The sequence below is a fragment of the Tenrec ecaudatus genome, chromosome X, assembly GCF_050624435.1.
Source record: "Tenrec ecaudatus isolate mTenEca1 chromosome X, mTenEca1.hap1, whole genome shotgun sequence".
Taxonomy (NCBI): domain Eukaryota; kingdom Metazoa; phylum Chordata; class Mammalia; order Afrosoricida; family Tenrecidae; genus Tenrec; species Tenrec ecaudatus.
In genome coordinates this window covers 168,122,349-168,147,841 of record NC_134548.1, presented here as the reverse complement: position 1 = coordinate 168,147,841, position 25,493 = coordinate 168,122,349, and the positions used below count along the sequence as shown (strand labels likewise).

Here is a 25,493-nt window from a genome sequence, read left to right as displayed (position 1 = left end):
CCAGAACATGCAAACTGCTACAGAGAAGAGCCGGAAACACAGGGAACCCAGGATAGATAAACCCCTCAGGGCCAACAAGGAGAGTAGAGATACCAGGAGGATTAGCGGAGGGTGGGGGGAGAAAGAGGGAATCCATCACAAGGATCAACCTCCCCCTCCTGGGGGGACGAACAACGGGAAAATGGGTGAAGGGTGACAGAGGACGATGTAAGATGTGAAAAGAATACTCTATAACTTATCAAGTTCATGAGGGAGGAAGGGTGGGGGAGGGAGGGGAAAATGAGGAGCTGATATGAAGGGCTCAAGTAGAAAAAAATGCTTTGAAAATGATGGCAGCAAATGTGCTTGACACAATGGATGAATGTATGGATTGTGATAAGAGATGTAAGAGCCCCCAATAAAAGTATTTAATTAAAAAAAGAAAAGATCTCCAGTGGCCAACACTTGAGCCTTGGGTCTCCACTCTGCTCTTTCCCCTTCATTCAATATGGTATATATGTACATACATATATATACACACACACGTATATATATCTTTTTTTTCTTGCATGTCTTATACCTGGTCCCTTTGGCACCTCGTGATCGCAACGGCTGATGTGCTTCTTCCATGTGGGCTTTTTTGCTTCTGAGCTAGATGGCTGCTTGTTCACCTTCAAGCCTTTAAGACCCCAGACACTATCTCTTTTGATAGCCGGGCACCATCAGCTTTCTTCACCACATTTACTTGTTCACCCGCTTTGGCTTCAGCAGTTGTGTCGGAAGGGTGAGCATCGTAGAGTGCCAATTTAATAAAAGAAAGTATTCATGCATTGAGGGAGTGCTTGAGTAGAGGCCCAAGGTCCTTCCGCCACCTTAATACTAAACCTATAAATGTAGACACTTAGATCTATTTCCCCATCCTCATATATATGTTTGCATGTACATGTTTTTGTCTAGACGTCCATAAATGCCCCTTGACTCCCAGCTCCTTCCTCCATCTCCCTTGACTTTCCTCCTGTCCCACTACCATGCTCCGTCCCCACCTGGGCTACAGCTATACCTCTTCTCTATGCAACCTTATTTAATTAAAAAAAGAAAAGAAAAAGAAACACACACACACACACACAACACAAATCTATCACTTGTGTTTATCAACAACCCCGTGACAGGCATGGAGAGTGAGCAGGTGGCCTCCAAGTTTCGGGCCCATGTCCACCATGGGCCTTCTTGTGTTTCGAAATACAAATATTCTGCTCTTTCCAAGGCCCCCAATGGCGTCAAAGCTGTGATGATTACGCACGCGGGGTTCGCCGAAGTGCCCCTTCCAGCTGTGTCAGCTAGCGCCTCCTATCCCACTGGAGAGCTTTGCCCCTTGGAGAGCTAGTTTGGGCCACAGTAAGACCCAGGAGCCTTGTGTGGTTTTGGAAGCTGGTCACTGGTGCCAGCTGGAGGGCATGGTGGCTCCAGCAATGTTTGCCCAGAGGAGGGTCCCCGCCACCTTCTGTGGGCCATCACCCAACAATCCAGCGAGGCTTGTCCCACAGGAACGCTCCTGAGAGAGAGGCGTCCGTTTGTCTCCTACCTTGCCCACTTGGTGGGTGATCAGGATCAGTTTGCCAATTTCCTCCAGTTCTATGCTGATGAATTTAAATTCCCAAGTATCTTAGCTAATGACACTGGAATTCTTTGTAAACCATTTCCCTGCCCCTACCTTCCTGATAGCTCCCCTGCTGAGGAGTTTATCAGGAAAACGAGTAGGAATTGCTGGCAGACAGTTATGCGGGTGGGGAGGGAGTCTAATTTAGCACAAATTCCCTTAAATGTCCTCATTCAATTTTGATGGAAAAGACTATCAATGTCTCCTTCACAGTGCATGGCCACGCATGAAATGGGAATTCAGGGGCTTGAATTTTCTGTCCTTTGACTATTTATAGCAGTTTTCTTTTGTTATATTTCAGTAATGTATTGATCTTCAAAGACCTCCAAATACAGGAACTTAGTCCAGATAGTTTTAGAAGCACTGGAATAGACACCAAAGGAAAAGTTGGGACTGCCTCTCCAACCAGCAATGGAGTAAAATCGCCCCCTTGTGGCAGTTTCCTATAATCGCATTATTGAGTAGATAAATCCCTTTCCTTCTTTTTTAGGGAGTCTGGCCAAGGAAAGTACACAGACCTTCCACGAATTCATACTACTTTTTGCTGTATTTGATGAAGGTTAGTGAGTTTCCATTTGAATTTTGAGATCCTGGAAAAACATTAGCTAATATTTGCGACAATGGGATGTTATGGACGAGAAGAGGTGAGGAAGGAAGAAGGAAACTTCGTTTCAAGGGGGAAAAGCAGGCCAAATTCCCTTTGCAGCCATGAAGAAAGAACAGAAAAGTTGAGGAACAGGCTGGCCTCTGACTCATCATTAAATTAAATTAAATAGCTTCCCTTATCTTCGCCTCTTAATCAGCATTTGACTTTTGCAAGTTGCTTACTGTCTGCGTGCCTCAGTTTCCTCATCTGAATTTGAGACAATTGTAGTGCCTTTCTCATAGGATCGTTGTGAAGAATGAGTGAGTGTTAGTACTTCTGGCTTCTAATATCGTCATCATTGTCATCAACAACATCCTAATCTTTTCTCCTCGTGCACAAGGAGCAAGCTAGGTCTTTCTGTTCTCATAAAGACTTCCAGTCTTGAGAACCCGCAAGAGCGATTCGACGCTACCCCTCGGGGTTACCATGAGTCGCAGTCAACCTGCAGGCAGTGGGGTCTGCTTTCGTTTGGGTTTACTCCTAACAGTCCCCTCCTTAGTCGAGGGACTCGGTTTTCCTTCTCCTGGATTTTCATTCTTTCTGTCCCTGACACCCCATTATTATGAAAGCAGCTAGAAGAAGCAGGTCACTCGGGTGGTCCAGACTTCCGGTGTAAAAGCCTTGGCACAGTGGTGTATGATGTCACCCCTACGTACTCTTCCACCTTCCAGCTAGAGCTTTTCTTTCGCCCAGAACTTGGCTGGTGCTATGCGTTCTTCCTGGAAAACCTTTCTCCCTGTTTCCACCAGATGAATTCCCGCCACCTCCCACCCCCAGCCTCGTTGACTCTGAGAGCAGGGTTTGGAGGCGGTCATGTTTTCCCTGGGCAGAGGCTGGAGGGCTTTGAATTGCCCACCTTGTGGTTAGCAGTTGCTCTCCCAGAGCGCATCAGCCTGGGATCGACGCTGGCTTTATATAGTCCCACAGCACTTTTTGCGTACGCGTTCTTGTACCACATCATCAGTGTCTGGTTTACTTTAGTAAGAGTTATCTTTGTGAGCCCCATGGCCTTTCCCTGCATGGAACGAGAAATTGTGAAATTCCAAATTCCTTAGCTGCTTAAGCAAGCTGACTGCACAAACAGGCGGCGCCCTTATCAGTACTCAGGAAGCCTGTGCTTGTTTGCAGGATTGATTAATTCCCTCCGGCTGAAGGCTTCTGGTCAGAGGCTGAAAGTATTCCCTGGCCAGTCCTTCCTGGAGATGTTGTCTCCTGCTCAGGCCTCCAGTTCTTTAGCTTTTATTACTTTCCCGGGGCGCATGGGAGCCTCGCGGGTAAACTGGAAGATGTAGCCGCAGATACAGCACTCTTTCCCAGGGCGGTCTGCTTCCTGTTCCACATCTCAGGATGAGGATGAAATCACCCTGGCTGAAATGAACCAAGATGCTCCCTTCTCCCAGCTATCATTTATCACCACGTCTGCCCACCTCTGCTAGGAACACATAGAAGCCAAACGTGTTTTGGCTTGCTGTCAAGTGAATTCCAAACCATACTGACCCCATAGAGAGGCACTGCCCATAGGGTTTCCAAGGCTGGAGATCCTTTTCTTGCAAAGTGGTTGGTGAGTTTGAACTGCTCACCTTATAGTTAGCAGTTGAGTGCTTTGACCTCTGGGCAGCGCTGGATTCTTACGGACAAATACAAGGAGAAAAACCCATTTGGGGTGGGGGGCTGGGGTGGGGGGCAGGATCTGCCTTTTCATGACTGTCTTTGTCCTCTCACTCATTGATTTTGTTAAGATCCATCCTCTGCCTACTTTGAAGATAACAAATCCCGAAGGTCTGAGCTTTCTTCACCCCACAGGAGGAAGAGAAGGGGTGAGGGTGGACCAGTCAAGTGAAGGTTGCTTACCTGGCTCTCTCCTTGCCTCCTTTCTCCTTAGGGAAAAGTTGGCACTCCAAGGCAGATGAATCCCGGGCCTTGGATGCAGAGTCTGCACCAACTCAGTCCTGGCCGAAAGTACACACAATTAATGGCTATGTAAACAGGTCTTTACCAGGTACGTACACGCTCGCTCAAGAGTCCTCAGGGTCTTCCGAAATAAATGCCGGAGCTCTTTTAGCCCACTGAATTCTGGTCTTTTGGGAGTCTTAATATAGCAGCGCACAAAGCTCATAATCAGATTTCTCTTTTGTCGACGGAATGTGAGTCGGCGACCCAGGGTAACTAGACATTTAAGGGAAATTTGAAACAGTAAAGATATGTGAAAAGACAAGCAAAGATCAAATAATTCCAGAACGAGTTTACTTTTCCCCTGAGTATTCAAGAAGTGACTGCAGCCCTAAGTCAATCACGAGACTGCAAAAGAAACAACCAGAACAAGAGCACAGTTAGACAGATGGCTGGCCAATCAAAGCTCAACAGAACACGGTAGATAGAATCCAAAAATAAATCTCCCGGATAGTCAAAGAATAAGAAAAGAGATAGAGAGTACAGTTTAAAACAAGTTTGTAAAAGGAATCAAATAAATTGGAGAAGAGAATGTTGAGAAGGCAAAGATATGAGTCTCCATATGGAAAAGGCTTGTAAGATCTCTCTGGGGACAGAGTTACACCTCGGTCCTTGGCTCCGCACCAGAAAGAATTCACGCCGAAGCCTGGCTCGTGATCCAAGTGGGTTTAATGAGAGTTAGAAGAAGTTTCAGGTTTTACGCGACACCCATAGGATTCCTCCCGACCATGCAGCGTCACGCAAAGATCTCTCTCCCAAGTTCTCCTCCAAAGACCTTTCAAGGTCTTTCTCAAGTTCTCTCCCCAGTTCCTCCTCCCTCCCCCTCGCTCCTGCCTTTTCAAGGACTCCAGGGGGAGGCGTGGTGGATGACCTCAGATCAACCCCATTGGCTGGATTGAATTCACCTGGCCCAGGTGGGCCGATCCAGGTTTAACGCCCACCCATGCCCACCGCAGGGGGTAGGGGGGACCTAGGCCTCTGAGCATGTGCAGTGCATCGCCCTTTGTTCTCGTGCTTGGCTTTCTGGGAATGGGTCAATGGACATCGCAACCCTGCCTATCTGCCTAACAGGCTCAGCCAGCTAAATGAAACCATAAACCAAGAATAACGAGTCTTGGACAAAGAAATGAGCAGCAGGTTGCAATAGAGAGGTTAAAAGATCTGAGGAAAATTTCAGTTTCAACCTAGACTTCAGAACCAAACTATGAATCTTCTTTGAGGGGAAAATACTTTAAAAAAAAAACCCCAAATGGCAGGCCTCAAAAGGCACTAATTATGAGCAATCCAGAAACCCAGGGGAATAACGAAGAAATGAGGAGAGAGATATTTTCGTCTGAATTATTTTTTGTATTTTTCCTAGTAATTAAATGCTGACTAGGCATACATTTTAGAATCCTTTTCTTTTTAGGAATCTATTTTAAAACATGAATGTCTCTGGAACCTTTAAAAAAGTTCATGGGAAATTGAATTAAGAGATAATAGAATTTTCCCAGTAGCCTTTTGGTCTCTCCATTATATGAGGGGGCTTCAAGAAGTTCATGGGAAATTCTTTTAACTCAATTTTCCATGAACTTCTTAAAGCCCCTCATATAATGGAGAGGCCAATAGTAGTAGAAATCAATATAATACGTGGAACATTCCAAACTGAACCTTCTCACTGAAGGAAAATGACATGATCTGGGGGAACATGTAGGAGTCGGACCTGCCTGGAGAATCAAAGCCAGCTTCCCCAGCTAGCTAACAGTCTGAGGTGTAAGCAGATTGCCGCCTTGGTTCAAATAGTGAGCAAATTAATGAACATTTCTGGGTGCCAGTTTCCTCTCCTATAGGAGACGGATGATAATAGTTTATATGTTCAGAGAATTATTATGAGGAGTGACTGTGTTAAAACTTGCAAACCATTTTGGACAGTTCTTGATACAAAGCAAGTGCTCCGTAGAGACTAGCTATGGCCTTGCCAAGGATGGGCTATGAGAGGGCACAGGTAACGCTCACGTCCTGGAGGGAAGAGTGGTGCCTGTCACCAAGACACAGAGCTCAGGGAGAGGAGGAGGTGAAGTCGTGATGACCTCACCACTTCTACTGGAAACATGGATGTGTGAGCTACTCACAGACGGGCGGCGGGGCTGTCCAGGTGGTTGGCTGCAGGCATCTGGGACTGAGGAGAGGTCTGAAGCAAGAGTGTTGTCAGCATAAATGGTCACCAGGGGCAGAGGAAGGGAACCAGCGGCCATGGAAGTTTGCTTGGAAGCAAGCTGTGCATTCAAAGTTATCAGGCCCGTTGGCTCATCTTGCACTAGCAGGTGGTTTCTAATTCAAAGTCCGTCCATTGTGCTTACGGCTACTTCACTCCTCCCTCGCGGACAGGTCTGGCTGGATGCCACCGGAAGTCAGTTTATTGGCACGCGATTGGAATGGGCAGTACCCCTGAAGTGCATTCCATTTTCCTGGAAGGTCATACCTTTCTTGTGAGAAACCACCGACAAGCCTCCTTGCAGATCTCACCAATACATTTCCTGACTGCTCAGACTCTCCTGATGGACCTTGGACAGTTTCTCTTGTTTTGTCACATCCCTTCCCACAAACACGGTAATATCTGTGGTTCTTACAAGTAGATATTGTAGTAACTATACAGCTTTCCTTTTAATGGAATTTATTAGACTGTGTTCAAGAGCATAGGGAGTTGCATGCTGTTGTGAGATTGTTAGATGCTACTGAGCTGGTTCTAACACATAGCAATCCCATGTCCAACAAAATGAATAACTGCCTGGCCCTGCGCCATCCTCACAGTTGTTCTTATGTTTGAGCTCATTGTTGCAGCCACTGTGTCCATCCTTCTTGTTGAAGGTTTTCCTCTTCTCTGCTACCCCTCTTACCAAGCCTGATGTCCTTCTCCAGGGACTGGTTTCACCTGACCACATGTCCAAAGTACAAAGACTCGCCATCCTTGCCTCTAAGGAGCGCTTTTTGCCCTACTTCTCCCAAGACAGATCTGTTTGTCCTTTTGGCTTTCCATGGTACTTTCAGTATTCTAGCTCAGCATCATAGGTCACAGATTCATGGTCCAGCTTTTGTACGCATCTGAAATGCCTGGCCACTTGTCAGTTTGTCGTGGTGTGGCGGCTTGTGCATTGCTGGGAGCTATGTCACTGCCAGCAGAGTCACCGGGTGAACAAGTTTCAGGGAGCTTCCAGACTAAGGGCAGATGCTGAAGAAGGCCTCCATTCTCCACTCTGGAGCAAGTAACTACTGACACCCTTGTGCATAGCACGGAAACATGGTCAAACACCGACAGTGTAATGAATGGAAGGAGAACGTTGTTGGACTGGGATTGGCCATTTTGAATCAGAAAATCAGATGGTTTGTTGTGTCGGGAATGACACAATCCAGAGGAATGGTGTGGCATTCCCGTTAAAAAAGGACATTGCAAAATACATCTTGAGGTGCAGTGCTGTCTGTGATAGAGTTAAACCTATCCACTGTGAAGTAAATCTAATCAATACAACTATTATTCACATTTGTCCACCAACCACAAAGATTAGTGATGAGGAACTTGAAGGATTCTACCACCGACTTCAGTCTGACATTGGTTAAACATGCAAGCAAGATGCACTGATAATTATTGGTATTTGTAATGCAATATTCAGAAACAAAGAGTTTTGGAAAATATGGACTTGGTGAAAGAAACAAGGCTGGAGATGATATGATAGATTTTTGCAAGACCAATGGCTTGTTCATAGCAAATACCTTTTTTTCAGCAGCACAAAAAGTGACTGTACACTTGGATTTATTCATATGGAGTACACAGAAATCAAATTGACTTCCTATATAGAGAGAGACCATGGGGCAGCTCAATATTGGCAGTTAAAACCAGACCAGGGGCTGACTGTGGAACAGATCATCAATTTCTTATATATTAATTCAGGTTAAGGCTTTAAAAAATTAAGAGAAGTCCATGAGAGCCAAAATACGACTTTCATTCTATCCCACCTGAATTTTGAGGACATCTCAAGAACAGACTTGATGCATTGAACACTAATGACAGAAGACTTGATAAGCCATGGGAGGATATCCAGACCATCACCCATGAAGAGAGCCGAGGGTCATTAAAAAAGACAAGAACGAAAGAAAAGGTCAAAATGGATGTCAGAAGAGGCTCTTAAACTGGCTCTTACTCGTAGAGTAGCTAAAGCAAATGGAAGAAAGGATGACATCAAGGAAGTAAACAGAAAAATTTAAAGGACAGCTTAAGAAGATATAATCGAATGTTATAATGAAATGTGCACGGACATAGAGTTAGAAACCCAAAAGGGAAGAACACGCTCAGCATATCTTAAGCTGAAGGAAAAAATTCAAGTCTCAAATTGCAATATTGAAAGATTCTATGGGTAAATATTGGACGATTCAGGAAGCATCCAAAGAAGATGGAAGGAATACACAGATTTACTGTACCAAAAAGAACGAGTCGACAGCCCACCATTTCCGGAGGTAGCATCTGAGCAAGAAACAATGGTGCTGCAAGAAGAAGTTGAAGCTGCACTGGAAGCATTAGTCATAAAAAAGAGTCCCGGAATTGATGGAACACCAATTGAAATGTTTCGACAGGAGTGATGAAGCACTGGGAGCACTTACTGGTCTATACCAGGAAATTTAGAAGACAAGTACCTGGCCAATTGACTAGAAGAGATCTATATTTGTACCCACTCCAAAGAAAGGTGACTCAACGGTAGAACAATATCATTGAGATCTCATGCAAGTAAAAATTTCCTTAAGATCATCCAACAACGGCTACAACAATACATTGATAGGGGGGCTGCCAGAAATTCTGGTCAGATTCAGAAGAGGATGTGGAACAAGTGATATCGTTGCTGATGTCAGATGGATCTTGGCTGAAAGCAGAGACTACCAGAAAGAAGTTTACTTGTGTTTTATTGACTATGCCAAGGCACTGAACTGTGTGGATTATAACAAACTAAGACATGAATGTAAATCCCAGAACACTTTATTGTGCTCATTTGGAACCTGTACATGGATCAAGAGGCAGTTGTGCAAATAGAACAAGGGATTGGAGGAAGATTTATTAACAATCTATGATACACAGAGTGACACAGCCTTGCTTTCTGAAAGTGAAGAAGGCTTGAGGCACTTGCTGATGAAGGTCAAGGATTGCAGCCTTCAGGATGGATTACAACTCAATGTAAAGACAACGCAAATCCTCACAACTGGACCAGTAGGTATTCTTGATGTTGTCCAGGATTTTGTGTTGCTTGGACCCGCAATCAAGATTCATGGGAACCACAGTCGAGGGATCAAAAGAGGCACCATGCTGAATCAACGTGCTGTGCACGTGCTGAAAAGCAGGGCTGCTCCTTTGTGGACTAAGGCGCACCTGAGTCAACCCATGGTGTTATCTTCCCTCTCATGTCCATGTGAAAGTTGGCCATTGAGTAAAGAAGAGCGCAGAATTGATGGTCTGACTTCTGATGCTGGTAGAGAAGGTTGAAAGTACCACAGATTGCCAAACGAACAAACCAATCTGTGTTGGAACAAGTACAACCAGAGTGCTCCTCAGAGGCCAGGATGACAAGACTTTGTCTCACAGACTGTGGACATGTGGTTAGGAGAGACCAGTCCCTGGAGGAGGGCATCCTGCTTGCTAAAGTGGAGGGGCAGGGAAAAGAGGAAGGTCCTCAAGGACATGGACGGCCACCATAGCTGCAATGGCAGGCTCAGGGAAGAAGGGGTATTGGTATGAAGGTGGATCGGATGGGGCACTTACGAGAAGGTCTTGAAGTCCTGACAGGGAAGAACGGAGTCATAAAAATTATAGCGAGAAAATCTTATGAGACTCTGACATTGTTTGGTTTGTATGAATCCAGATGGCATGGAAGCTTACATCAAAGTAGACAGCTGCCTAGAGAACCCCCAAGTACGCAAGAAACTCAAAGAAGAGGACAGTTCTGAGGATTACTTTTATGAGTCTGACATGGAAGTACTCAGTTTTGATGACGGCATCTCTTCTCCCTACATTCACATGCGTTCATTTGCCAAGAAGTACCCTAAAACGTGGATCCACTATCTTGCTGCTGAGGAGGAGGAATGGGACTATGCTCCTGCAGCCCCCCACTCCACTGACAGGTAAGCACCTTTGGACTTTTCCAAGTTCTTCTGATAAAAAAATCTTTAGGACATAGTCAGTGTTAGGTACATATGTGGACTCCAATGGCAGGGACATTTAGCATGGTTTGACATGAGCACAGGGAAGCATGTTTCACTCCTTTCCAGCTGTTTGATACTTGTCCTTTCCCGAGAATTTTCCACCCCACACCCTCTCTCTTTCAGAAGTTGCAAAAGTCCACATGGAGATGATACTCGGTGCATTGGTCGGAAGTACAAGAAGGTCCGATTTGTTGCATACACAGATCAAACCTTTCAGACACGTGCAGCTGTCCAGTACGAATTAGGAATCCTGGGGCCTTTGCTTTATGGAGAAGTTGGAGACACATTGTTGGTAAGTTGAGGAAAATACGTATGAGAGTAGGGAAGAACAAAATGGAGAGATGTGACTTTCTAAAATATTTAAGAATTCCACATTGGGCTTAGTGGGCATGATCTTTTAAGAACTATAAATGTTACACAAGTAAATGCTAGTTGTTAAGAATTAAATATGAGTATAAAAGTTTAATAATGTCACTCAATGATCCTGTCATTCCTCTGAAATAGCTATTGCATAGACGTGTGTGTGTGTATACATATCTCCTTCCAGAAGTTTTCCCATTACATAAGAAACAGCAAATAACCGGTTACAAGGATCTACATATAACCTCCTCCCTGGGGGACAGACAACAGAAAAGTGAGTGAAGGGAGACATTGGACAGTGTAAGATATGACAAAATAATAGTAATTTATAAATTATCAAGGGTTTATGAGGGAGGGGGAGGGGGAGGGGGGGGGGAAATGAGGAGCTGATGCCAAGGGCTTAAGTGGAGAGCAAATGTTTTGTGAATGATGAGGACAACGGATGTACAAATGTGCTTGACACAATTGATGCATGTGTGGATTGTGATAAGAGTTGTATGAGCCTCCAATGAAATGATTAAAAAAAAGAAACAGCAAATAATGGCCTGTTTATCAAATTTGTAGACACTCTATGAGTATATAATGGATTTTTATATTTTCCTTTATTTTTTCATGGTGAAATATGAAAAAAATAATTGCCACTTCGACCAGACTTATATGTCTAATCGAGTGACATTGATTACATTTCCCATGTACAGCTATCTAAATATTTTGTTTTTGAATAGTTGTAAAGAATTGATGTCTGTATATGTATGGATTGTGATAAGAGTTGTATGCGTCCCTAATAAAATGTAAAAATAGAAAAGGAAAAAAAAAGAAAGAAAATGATTAGGGTAAAGAATGTACAGATGTGCTTTATACAATTGATGTATGTATATGTATGGACTGTGATAAGAGTTGTATGAGCCCCTAATAAAACGTTTAAAAAAAAAGAAAAGAAATATGGGACAGAGACCCGATACTGCTTACAAAGCTTAGAATCCTTTCCAGAGAATTTTTGTTAACCCTCTATCTCATGTGGTAGCAATTGTATAATTCTACTTGACATGATTGAAATATGGAATGATATATGTATCAAAGGCATGTACTGTAAGTTCAGTTTAGCCCTTTTGTGTTGTTGTCTTTAAACGCCATTAAAAAATTTTTTTTGTTTTTCTTAAAAAAAATTTTTTTTCTTTTAAAAATTATTTATTTATTTATATGTATTTTTTAAACGCCATTTTACCAATATAAAAAATCAGCCCTTGGTCTCTGATGCAGTCCATCTTATTAAGTCTAGGACTTCCACAGAATAAGAAACACAAACCATATTTTTGCGCAGTAATAATTCCTATTTTTCAGTGTACTGTTTTATCAGTACATATTCTGGCCTCAGATTTTTCACTCAAAGGGATGTTTATTCTCCTTTATATTTTTTCTCTGGAGATCAATTCCTTGTAGATCACTTCTTCCAAGGTTTCATAAAACTTCAGTGTGGCCCGTGAGATCGAACTAGCCCAGCCTTGATCTTCATCTTCTTAGAGTTGACAACATTTTTTAAGAGGGGCGAATTTAACGCCTCCAAAGGTACACTCAATCAAATATATCATACTTAATGTGAAGTATATAGTACGCTCTACAACTTGATCATTTTATTTCTTAGCTGTAGCTTTTCCACTTAGAAATTGAACTCTTCTTTTTCCACTTATTAAGCTGTGATGATTTCCTTATCCTTCACTAGTCTAGAGATAGTGTGCAAAAGGCTTAATTTGTATAAATTGCTATGAAATTAGATTTTCATTTATATATACCTTGTTTATAAAGTACTCCAAATTGTGCCTTATGATGTGTAACTTTTTAAAATTAAACATTACTCTTAACATGCGTGTTTTTCTCTGTGGAAAACATTCTACATACATTAGAACATGTCTGTTTGGGAAATTTCCTATGCACAAGACTAAAAGAAAAGTATTGAGGAGCCGATATTAAGGGCTCAAGTGGAAGGCAAATGTTTTGAGAATGATGATGGCAAAAAATGTACATATGTGCTTGACACCACTGGTCCTGAAGGATCATCTGTCCTGGATTCCCTGGAAACACCAATCCATTAAAAACAAGTCAACCTGCTTGAATAAATGGTACCCATTCTGATGAGGTTTTAACCTTCTATAATGGAAGAGAGCCCCAGAACTGACTTTCAGCAAGCAAGCTTGTGTCATCTGCATATCACAGGTTGTTAGTGAGCCTTCCTCCAATCCTGATACTGCAGTCTTGTTCATATGATCCAGCTTCTCTGATCATGTGCTCGGCAGCCAGTTTGAATAAATATGTTGAGAGGATGCTAAATGGATGCACACCTTTGCTCTTGATATTTAAGCATGCAGTAAGGGAAACGAAGTCCTAATATATGCTGCAAATACGGATGGAGCTGGAAGACAGGATTGCGCTGAGTGACAGAAGTGCATCACAAACACAGTTTTTGTATGACTTTACTTTTCTGAAAAGACAGAAAAGGCAGATGTAGAGAGAACAAAGTTTTACTGGTTAATGGGGGGGGGGGGAAGCAAGGAGGGCAGAACTAAAGCCCCTCAGAAGCAGTTCTGCTCTGTTGTATAGGATCACTATGCGTGTGAATGCGCTCCATGGCAGGAGGTTTGGATTTCGGAAGGGCAGGCCTGAACAACTGGTTATTGTAATTGTTGTCAATAAGCTGTTCACCTGTAAAAAGTGGAATTGTCCAAAGTGTATGATAGATGTGTTTACAACAATGACTGAAAAAAAAGAAGACAAGCTTGCAAGTGTGCAACCAGGGGACAACACTGGTCTCTTCACTGGAGGTAGATCCGAAGGAGGAGGAGGAAGTCTGGAATGTCTCTAGTGACAGCAACCCCCTTCACCATGAGGTCAGAAGACCTGCACGGTGTCTGGCCACTGTTACTGAACATTTTGAGCAAATGTCCATAGAAGAATCCTGATCAAAAAGCCATAAATGCAGAACAGAATATAAAATTTTCATGGAGTCCAGACTTTCCAGAACACCATGAAGGGTGGCGGAGCTTCTGAAATCATTGCACTAGTAGAATTATCAAGCTTTAAACCAAAAATATTGCCTGAAGTCTTCTTAAAACCAAATACTACTAAAAAAATGTCTGCCTTGAGCATTGTGGTTTTTGAAGAACCACCACCTAGATGAAATCAAATTGACAATAACAACCGCAAAGATGCGACAAGAACCTTGCACGGCAGTGAGCTTAGCTCAATGAGGCAGAGACAGCTCCGAAAAGGCAGGGGAATGTCATCAGTGATTCTAAGTGGTCCAAGTGCAAGCTGTTGAGTTGCTCTATATCTTGCTGCACATATTCTCAGTGACAAGAAGACATAAAATTAGAAAAGAATGTTATGCATAAGACTTTAAAATAATAAAATGTGTTAGAGTATTTTAAACAAAAGAGAACAGGGCTTATACACTGAAAAAGTCACTATTGAGATAACTGTAGTATTCGCAAAGGTTCATTTTTATATTATTGATCCATTTCTAGTTTTTTCTTGCCTATGAAGTGTGTTATCAATCCTATTATATCTTTTTACCACATGACTCACCAGTTATCCCCGCATAATTTACTTAGAAAAAAAAACAACCTTTTGTTCCAAGTAGTTGAGATGTCTCCTTTATGCCATTTTAATTTTTAGATGGGCTTGTGTCTATTTCTGGATTTTCTAAGGTAGAAATAGAAGGTGAGCCACCTGAATCTGATCATAAAAAGGAGCAAAGAAATAAGATGGTGGCTGGAAGAGTGTTTTTGAAGGGCAAGGTGGAGCGCTCGCCACGGAAGCTCCTACAATCGCATTGAGAGTAATGGTAACTAGTAAACAAGGAGCCCTGGTTGCACTGTGGGTTAGGCACTGAACACCCGGGAAAGATTCATAATCTCACAAGCACACAGGGTCACAACGGTTTGAACTCGACTGAATGGCAGGGGCCTAGTAAACAAGAAGAGATGCTGCAGCTGATTTTAATAGGAAAGAATATGGCCATATGTGTACACAGGTGGGGATATTGGGTTGTGAGAAGATGCGGGAGTTCTAACTCAGCCCCTGAAAGTGAGGAGGAGCAAGTATGTATTGAACAGTCAGCTAAGGGGTGGAGGGTGAGCTTCGAGGCAAATAGGCAAGGGTAGCTGGGTAGCTTGAGTGTTCTTTTGAAAGCTGCCGTCCTGAAGGGAAACACGCTAGTGACAGTGCTGTGATTGTCCTCCAGGACCAGTCTGGTGCTCAGCTGACATCCAATATCAGCTAATGTGAGAAAGGACCAAGAATATTTTATTTATTGATGTGATTGAATTTTTAAAAAGTTATTTTAAATAACTATGACTGTGGGCAATTTTATTCATGGAACAAATATTTTAAGGTTTATCTAGGCTCGAACCTCTATAGTGTCAATACAAGGGGTCTTCAAAACTTCATGGAAAAATTTCATTAGTTTTCTGCTCAATTTCCCACAAACTTTTTGAACGTCCTAGTACAGGGAGCTCCCGCAACCATTCCTAGAGGCAGGCCTTTTTCATTTTTCTGGATCACAATTGTCTTAGAACTTGACCTTATAGATCATTTGTACTTTCAGATTATATTTAAGAATCAAGCCAGCCGACCATATAACATCTATCCTCATGGGATCACCCATGTCAGTCCTTTGCACTCAAGGAGATTACCCAAAGGTAAGCACGCCCCTCGTTTGTACAGCTCGCGCCTGTAGGCACACGTGAGGTTACGGCATCGATCAGAATGAAATCTTACAGGTTATTGACCCAAGTTATTGATCTAGGACCTCCAACCCTAGTCTAGAGTCATGCCAAATCAACTCTACGAATCCTCAGGGGATGACACATATAAGTTGATTGAGTTCCTGGATGTATTTTTGATATTACCTACCAGTGATGCTTAACTATCACACAATCAATAAGGTTGACGCCTACGCCTATCTACTGTCAGTGCCCTAAAAATCAAAGCTAGGTCTTCTGACCAAAAAAATAAATAAAAGAAAAGAAATCTTTCACTGTTTCTCTTACATTATTCTATCAGTCTGTTAAGTGAATGCAGTTGAACGGCATACTTATATTTTCAGTTTTATAATTGTTTTTAAATGTTCAAATATATGTGATTTTCCTAGTATTTTTGTTGTTAATGGTGTGTAATTTAATCTCTATGTGATCAGAGAACTCTGCATGATTTGGATCACATTAAGCATATTGACACTTGGTTTGTGACCCCAAATATTGTTTGGAGACTATTCCGTGTACACTTCAAACATGTCTGCGTTTTGGTTGCAGGATGTAGTATCCTATCAGATCACCTGAGTTCACAGAGTTGTTTTGGGGTTGTTCTCTAAATCACTCTCAGAGGGGTATTAAAATTTCATACTCTTTTGAATTGTCTATTTCTCCCTTTAATTCTGTCAAAATAAAAATAGATATTCCTACATATAACCTCCTCCCTGGGGGACAGCCAGCGGAGAAGTGGGTGAGGGGAGATGTCAGATGGTGTAAGATATGACAAAATAAAAATAATTTATAAATTATCAAGGGTTCATGGGGATGGGGGAACATGGAGGGAGGGGGAAAATGAGAAGCTGATACCAAGGGCTCAAGTGGAAAGAAAATGTTTTGAGAATGATGATGGCAACAAATGTACAAATGTGCTTGACACAATGGATGTATGTATAGATTGTGATAAGAATTGTACGAGCCCCCAATAAAATGATTAATTAATTAGATAAATATATCTATTCCAAAGCTCTATTCTTAGCACATAAAATTTATGATTGTTATAGCCTTAGATGAATCAACCCATTTTTGTTTGTCTCCTTTATATCATAAAGACTTTTGTCTTAAAGGCTAATTTATCTGATAGTAGTATAACCACTCTGGCCTTTTTTTTTTTTGCTTTCTCTGAGGGGTTTGGATCTTTGTCCATCCATTTACTTTTAATTTACATATCTCTTGTATTATAATTTTGAATCTTGATCTTTTATGGTGTCTCCATCCTAGCCATGATGCGCTCATGCTAACTTCAGTTCCCCCCATTTCCACTCACCTTCACCCTTGGCTCCTAGAACAGAGATGAGAAATAGGGTAAACAATATAACCCAATACAATTTTTTAAAGAGATACTGAAAGATTATATCATGACACTCCCTTTCTATAGGTTTCTTACTCTTAGGTCAGGCCTAACCTAATGGGGGTAAGGAAGCTCTTGGAATGGATATAAAATGAAATTTTATATTTATATTGGATCTTCAAGTACTAAACATACCCCAAACGCATTTACCTAAATTAGACAATGAATCCATACAAATTCATTTAATTAAATTAGGCCATTTATACCCTTAGACCTATTAGCCTGGAGGAAGCTCTTAGTTCTTGCTTTTATTGTTAAAAAAGGTGTGCTATACCAGTTTCAGTTTTCATTTATTGAGAGACTCTGTATGTACACATAGAGTTGTTGATCCTTTGGGATAATAGGATTGCCAATGTGTGGCTTGTAATCCTCTAATTGATCTATTTTGGGTTTGGATGTGGTTAGGTGTGAAACATTGGAAGGATTTTCCAATTATGCCAGGAGAGACATTCAAATATAAATGGACAGTGACTCCCGAAGATGGGCCAACCGACTCTGACCCCCAGTGCCTGACGCGCTATTATTCTAGTTTTGTTCATCTGGAGCGCGACATGGCTTCAGGACTCATCGGGCCTCTCCTCATCTGTTACAAAGAATCTGTAGATCAAAGAGGAAATCAGGTGAGCACTTTCCTGTGCTTATGTTTGGTTTGAAGCTAAAAAAGGTATGAACTTCCAGGTAATCGTTCCTGTCTTCTCTCAGCCTCTATCACCTTCTAGACTATAGAAAACATAGCACAGATATAAAAACTAAGAAAAGGAATGAGTTGGGGCTTGCTTGGCCTTTATTGAATATGTGCTTTCCTTTTTTATTGCTCTAGTTTCTTTCTAAAACATTCATTTCCCATCGGGAATTTTGCTTTCTCTAAGTGATCTTGCCTAATTTTCAATCTTCAGTGACAACCTATTTTAGATAACCCCCACGCCCTATGTACAGCCTAGACTTCTCTGGACATCTCATTTTGAGGGACCCAAAGGCATTTCAGAACGCATGTGCTGTAAGCATCTTACACAATTCATGGAACTCAAGAAATAATAGTTGTTGAGTGAAAGAAAGGGAAAGGGATAAAACATTTCAGAATTAGTTGAATGCAATATGGCTAGAATTTGGGCCATATCTATTAATTCTTTTTAAAAAGCGAAATCATCTGAACAAACCTCGTTGCTTAGCTCCAAACTCACTCGTGGGGGTGCAGTTGGGTCAGCGCTGGGCTGTGGAGGCAAGGGATAAAGAGAAGGCCGGCTGCTTCAGTAAAGCTAGCTGGGGAAACGAGAGAGAGAGAGAGAGAGAGAGAGAGAGAGAGAGAGAGAGAGAGAGAGAGAGAGAGAGAGAGAGAGAGAGAGAGAGAGAAAGAGAGAGAGAGAGAGAGAGAGAGAGAGAGAGAGTTGACTGGATCATCTGAGAGGCCCCTAGGAGCACTGTGGGCTAAGCTTTGGTCAGTGATTTAGAGCCACCATTCACTCAATAGAGCAAAACTACTTTGAAAATAGTTTTTATCTAACATTTCACAAATCCAGAGAGGCAAGCATTTTGTCAAGACCTTATCCTGACAAATCTTTCCTAATTAAAGTCCCCCTGTCCCCCGCCACCCCCACTTTTTTGGAGAAAAGAGTGAAATTTTCCTCTATATCCCTCAGTCTTCCTGATTTGGCAAGTGCCAGGTTCACAATTTTGATGTATTTGCAAACTGAGCTTCTAAAACAAATGAAAGCATTTTAAAGCCTCAGACTTCTGGTGTGACTGTGGTTTAATGGATCTAGTCACTGTCTTGCCCTGAAGATCCATTTGTTCTACACACATCCCCACTGCTTGCTACCATCATTGACACCTGACAATACCAATAACATTGACCTCTCCCTTTTAATACCTGTAATTAACAGATGATGTCAGACAAAAGAAACGTCATCCTATTTTCTATATTTGATGAGAACCGAAGCTGGTACCTAACAGAGAATATGCAGCGCTTCCTCTCCAATGCCTCCGGGGTACAGCCGCAGGACCCACAGTTTCAAGCCTCCAACCTGATGTACAGTGAGTAATAGAGGCGGGAAACTGATGCTCCAGCTTGCTGTCTACATCGTGGATGCATTTAAATTGTAGGTATGTCAGGCTGGCTTCTCAAGAGAAACCAAAATGAGTGACGCTTAGATGTGCACCTACCTGCTGGCTGCGAAGGTGGTGAGAAGCCCCTGAAACAACCCACGCAGCAGACCCAGGAAGTGGACGAGGAAGGCTTTGAAGCAAAGCCAGAAAGAAGAGCAGAAGAAACTGGAGGAACTAAAAGCAAAAGCCTCAGGGAAGGGCCCCCTGGCCACAGGTGGAGGGAAAAAAATCTGGCCCCAAGTCAGCAGGTCTTGGGGACTGCGGCAATGAGGACCCTTGATTTCATTCCCATGTAAACATCTGGATTTCCTGCTTGAACATCTGTTGCCACCTAGCGACGAAGGGTTGTCTTGGAGCGTGCTGTACATTTGAGAATAAAGTTTTGTCAATAAGAGGAAACATAAATCATACGACGATTCATCTCTTTAGTTCTCGCTGAGCCAGTCTTCTCGCAGCTGTGAGGGAGGGCAGAGGGAAGGCAGGCCAGAGCCCTGCCAGAGCGACTGCGCTGCAGGCTTGGTGAGGCCGGCATTCTGTACCACTCACAATGAAAGCAGATCATTGGGAAAAAAGAAAGAAGGACAGAAAGTGGCTCACATGGCGGTAGAATTTGGTACCAAGAAATTCACTGCCATCGAGATGATGCCCATTTCTAGTGACCCTATACGACAGGGTAGAACTGTGCCTGTGGTTTTCCGAGACTGGAATATATTTACCGGTCAGAATTTTACTGTAAAGATCCCTCCCTTCGCTATCTTTCTATTCACTCCTACATGCATAGATCACCAGTGTCAGGCATCCTGGGGACACAGTGGATTAACTATCAGGCTACTAATCTGCCAGCTGCCTATAAGGCCGTCTACTCCCACAGCTTCGCTATCTAGGAAACCCTATGAGGCAGCTCAACTCGGTTCTATGGTATCACTTTGTGTCAAAATCGACTCATGGTGGATTCCTATTTTATTCAATGGGTTACTATATTTACTAATCTTGATGTTTAAATTGTACTTTAATTGTTTAAGGTACTATACTTACTGTACTCATTAATTTTGCTGTTTAGAATGACTGTATTTGTCCAAAGGGAGACATGACCCTGTAATTTGTTTTAAGTACTTCCTTGTTTTCCAGCAGCCTTGCTTTCTGGCCGAAGGCCCCAGGCTCATTTTGTCCCTTTCATGACCCACAGCCTAGCATTAGACCATTTCTCCAACGTGCTTTGGTTCCTTTTGTTTGGCGATGGTATTTAGAAATTAAGACCCAGGCTTGACATACAATCATCATTCCTGGGGGTGTGATTGCTACAAACACATACCTTCACACACTTACCTCTAATTACTATACGAAATCAAACCAGTGCTACTGTTTACTTTCTGTTCAGCCCTTGTGGCTGCTGCTTGGTCTTCTTCCCTCCAAACTTTTGGGTCAGTTGCATAGCATACGTGACCTCACCTATTTTTCCCTACATTCCAAAAGGCTCTTAGAAATAATACCTGCATATCAGGCATCAAAGACCCAGAACAAAAAATCATATCAATGTGAATGAGGGAGAGGGCAGAGTGGAAACCCAAAGCCTGTCTGTAGACAATTGGACATCCCCTTACAGAAGTGTCACAAGAAAGAGACGAGTCAGTCAGGGTGCAGTATAGCACCAATGAAACATACAACTTTTCTCTACTTCTTTGATACTCCCCCGTCCCACTATCATGACCCCAATTCTACCTTACAAATCTGGCTAGAACAGAGCATGTACTCTGGTACAGATAAGAGCTGGAGACACGTGGAATCCAGGACAGATGATCCCCTCAGAACCAATATGGAGATAGCCATACCAAGAGGGAAAGGGGAAGGTGGGGGGAGGAAGGGGAACCGATCACAATGATCGACATATAACTCCCTCCCAGGGGGACAGTAAACAGAAAAGCGGGTAAAGGGAGAGGTCAGTCAGTGTAAGACATGAAAAAATTTTGTAAATTATCAAGGGTTCGTGAAGGAGAGGGGAAATGAGCTGATACCAAGGGCTCAAATAGAAAGAAAATGTTTAGAAAATAATGATGTCAACATATAAACAAATGTGCTTGACACAATGGTGGTATGTATGGATTGTGATGAGAGCTGCAAGAGCCCCCAATAAAGTGATTAAAAAAAGAAATGATACCTGTAATTTCTTAGTTGCCTACTTTTTAATAGTCTCTATGATTTTCAACAAAGAATGTGTAGTTATAATCATATAGTCCACACAAATTCCATTTATTTCGTTATTTTCTTCCGTTAAATTATTATTTTAATCATTTTATTGGGGGCTCATACAGTAAAATTAGTTTTTAGCAGTTTCATCAGCACTTCAACCACATGTCATGCATGTCAATATTCAGTCATATCAAGAAGAGTTGTACAGCTATCACCGCCTTAAATTCTAGAACATTTTCTTCGTCCTTGTAGTCACTGTTATTCATGTAATTATTTATTTTCTAATTGTGGCAAAAATATACACAACAGAACATTCTCCAATTCCACAGCTTCTGTTTGTATAATCTAGTGTCATTGACTATATACTCTTCGTGTGGTACAATCATTATTGATATTCTTTTCCAAATCATTCTACCACCATTGATATAAACTCAATGCCCTCTACGCACAAATTTTGCTTATTTCACTGCTTTTCCCAAGAGTCAGACCTGATACACATTGTTGCATTTGACTATTGAGTGGGGAAAGCTTCCCACCTCCACAGATTCAGAAAGCTATGTATAAGTCTATGACTCTCTCCTCTCTTTGTCATTGAAGCCAAGCAGATCAACTCCTAACATATATACCCAAGTAGGAGGCAACTCTACAGTGAAAGAACTCTGTAAAGTGTCAAACACAAAGCGATCACTTTGAAGACTCGGATGCACCTGACCAAAGCCAGGTTTTTCATTGCCTCCTGTACACGTGAAAGCTGGGCATTGAATAAGCAAGGCTGAAGAAGAATTGCTGCCTGTGAGTGATGGTGCTGGCAAAGAAGAAGGACTGTGGGCCTTGGACTGCTGGAAGAATGAACAAGCCTCACTGGGATGAAGTCCAGAAGAATGCTCCCTAGAAACAAGGATGGGGAGACTTTGTATCTCACGCTTTGGACATGTTCTCAGGAGAGACCAGCCCCTGAAAAATGACATCTTTCTTGGTAAAGTGGAGGGGCAGCATAAAAGAAGAAGACTCTCAGTGAGATGGACGGACACAGTGGCTGCAACAATGGGCTTAGACATAAGAACAACTTTGAGGATGGCACAGGACCGGGCCGTGTTTTGTTCTGTTGGACATCGGGTCACTACGAGTCAGAACACACTCAATGGTAGCTGACTACAACACACCTGGATGGTGCAGACAGGCAATTGACTCTTAGCCAAAGGTTAGCTGTTTGAACCCACCCAGAGGTGCCTTGGAAGACAGGCCTAGCCTTCTGATTTCAAAAGGCCCCTGCCTTGGAACCCCCTGGGAGCAGTTCTACTCTGCACACATGGGGTTTCCACAAATCAAGTGACTCGATGGCATTAACAATGTCTGCCATGACAACAACAGCAACACACTTTTTGGAAATGTTTCTTCTTAAGGATTAAGTGATGGCCATAATATATAATCGTTTCTAAACATGTTATGATAATCCAAAGTGATAGGCTTGGCATACTGCTAATATCTCTTGTTTTCCATTTCTTTTTCAGGTATCAATGGCTATGTTTTTAATAGTTTGCAGTTGTCCGTTTGTTTACATGAAGTGGCATACTGGTATATACTAAGTGTTGGAGCACAAACTGACCTTCTATCTGTCTTCTTCTCTGGATATACCTTTAAGCACAAATTGGTCTTTGAGGATACACTTACCCTATTCCCATTCTCAGGAGAAACTGTCTTCATGTCAATGGAAAACCCAGGTTAGTCTATATATGTATATGCCCACTATAAGATTAGAGTCACATGTAGTAATACTATCTGTTTCTCTCACCATCATATGCTCTTTTCCCCACAAGTTCATATCTGAGGAAATACTCATCAGTGCTAAGCACATAGCATTTTATTTGCAGTACAAACCCAAAGATGTCACTTGAAGTCCTTGCTGTGAAAAATGTCTTTACACGCCATAAGCCCAAGTTTTAATTGTGCTTTTTAAGCTGTACCGGTGAGCATGCATTGCATGTTAACCACAAGGAATAAAAAGAACAGTGTCCCTCGTAGAGATGATCAAAATGAAATGCACCATGTGATAACATAACACTGTCTGAAGGGCTAGGTCACTTCACACTTCTGCAGCAGGGAGCACTTAGAACTGCCTGTAGTGAGTCTCTTAACCTTATGGCTTTTCTGGAGCTACATTCGTATAGGAGAAAATTTGGGTCATAAAGAGTAATCTCTTCACCTATAAACATATTCACCCTCATAACCCAAAACTAATATTCCTTAAAGTGATGCTTTTGTGGCAAGTGAGTGAACAGGAACCCGGCAGAAATGCTATAACACCTCCTACTTGAAAACATCCAGACCGATGTTTAGAACATCTTTCACAGTCCCAGTGCCCATCTTACCGGGCAGTCCCACAGATGAAAACCAACACACTGAAGTCATCAGAATAACCAGCACTGCTGGCCCTTATACTTCATACCTCAATTCACCAAATGCTATTTTCATCTCTCACAGTGAAAAAGATTAAAAAGAAGAAATAGCTGTCATTGGCAAAGGTACGGTTTAATGCCAATGGTATCCGCAAACCATTCTGACACTTTTTTTTGCATTAATTTTTTTTCTTTAAAAGGAGTGACTTGTGTATAGGAGGTTAAATGCTTTACAGACTGGAACCAACTTATTTATCATGATCTTCATCTTCTGCTTCCCTTTCCTCCTCTTCATATTACTTGTCCTCTTCTTCCGCCTTCTTCTTACTGCTTTTCTCAGGCTTGACAACTCCCTTTTTGGCAACACATGGTTTTAAGGAATGTAAATTGATAGACTTTCCAGAGATTGATTTGGAAATAGATAGAAAGGCCTAAAAACATATATGTTAATTTGGACCCAATAGTTTTAGAAACCATTCAAGAGTCAAGGAAGCTATAAATAAATCATTGTCATCAGTCACTTCCTACCTCTTTACTCCATTTGATGTTTAGGTTGGTATTTATCAGATCATCACCACTCATCTGTGGCTTGTTTTGTGCTATGATGTTGGCTTTGTCAGTAGCATTTCAAATACCAAGAGTCACACATAGTGAACAAGTTTCAGCAGAGCTTACAGACTGGGAAGAAGGAAGAGATGGTCCATTTGTGAAAATTTAGCCACTGAAAACTTTATGGATAGCAGTGGAACATTGTCTGTCACAGTGCTAAAGATAAGCCCCTCAGGTTGGAAGGTGTTCAGATATTATGAAAGAAGAGCTGTCTTCTCAAAGTATACTCAACCTTAATGATGAAGATGGAGCGAAATGTTTAGGATTTTCATTTTCTGATGCAGCATAACTCAAAATGAAGAGAAACTGCTGAAAACATCTAGGAAAAATTGATTGGAATTGTCAAAAAATTAAATGAAATGCCTAAGGATCAATAGCCTAGATATTAGTGATCTGAAGTGGGACTGGTAGTAGCCATTCTGAATTAGACACCGATATGGTTTACTATGCTGGGAAAGGCAAATTTATTCCTTATGGAAAAGAACATTTCAAGATCAATCCTGAAGTATGATGCTATCTCAAACTCACTGCCATGAAGTCAATGCCAAATTGCCTCTGTGGCTTCCCAAGATTGTAAGTCTTTACCAGAATTGTAAGCCCAGTCTTTCTCCCGAGGAGTGGCTGGTGGCTTTAAACTGCTTGTGGTTTGGAGCCCAACTCATAACTACTACACCAGTGGTGATAGAAAAATATCCACCTATCTACCAGGAAACCCAATTAATATGACTGTTACACAAATTTATGAACCAATCACTAAAGCTGGTAATGAAGAAATTCAAGATTTTTCCAACTTCTGCAGTCTGAAATTGATCAAATATGCAATCAAGATGCATTGATAATTATTGGTGGTTGGAATGCAAAAGCTGGAAACAAAGAGGAAGAAATAGAAGTTGAGAAATGTGGCCTTGGTGACAGAAATTCAGCCTGACATTGCATGACAGGATTTTACAAGTTGAATCACTTCTTTATCACAAATAATTTTGTTTAACAACACCTAAGGAGACTATACACATGGACTTCTCCAGATGGAATGCACAGAAATCAAATTATCTACATCTGTGGGAAGAAAAGATGGAGAAGCTCAATATCAGCAACAAAAGCCAGGCCAGGGACCAACTGCCAATTACTCATATGTAAGTTTGGGATAAACTCACTTCCATCGAGTCAATAGTGACTCATAGTGCCCTCCCTGTGGGTTTCCAAAAGCCCGGTCTTTCTCCAGCAGAGCTGCAGG

At 42.0% G+C, this 25,493-nt stretch overlaps 1 protein-coding gene across 1 annotated transcript in view; it reads left to right on the top strand.

The window, feature by feature from the left end:
* The window catches only part of F8 (coagulation factor VIII), a 127,622-nt gene that overhangs the window by 33,530 nt on the left and 68,599 nt on the right, over positions 1–25,493 (top strand). The window contains exons 5-13 of the mRNA XM_075538595.1: positions 2,127–2,195; positions 4,165–4,281; positions 6,600–6,821; positions 10,112–10,370; positions 10,575–10,743; positions 15,412–15,505; positions 17,370–17,584; positions 18,845–18,995; positions 22,766–22,975. Of these exons, the coding sequence (XP_075394710.1) occupies positions 2,127–2,195; positions 4,165–4,281; positions 6,600–6,821; positions 10,112–10,370; positions 10,575–10,743; positions 15,412–15,505; positions 17,370–17,584; positions 18,845–18,995; positions 22,766–22,975 (1,506 nt within the window). The remainder of the gene's footprint in view (positions 1–2,126; positions 2,196–4,164; positions 4,282–6,599; positions 6,822–10,111; positions 10,371–10,574; positions 10,744–15,411; positions 15,506–17,369; positions 17,585–18,844; positions 18,996–22,765; positions 22,976–25,493) is intronic.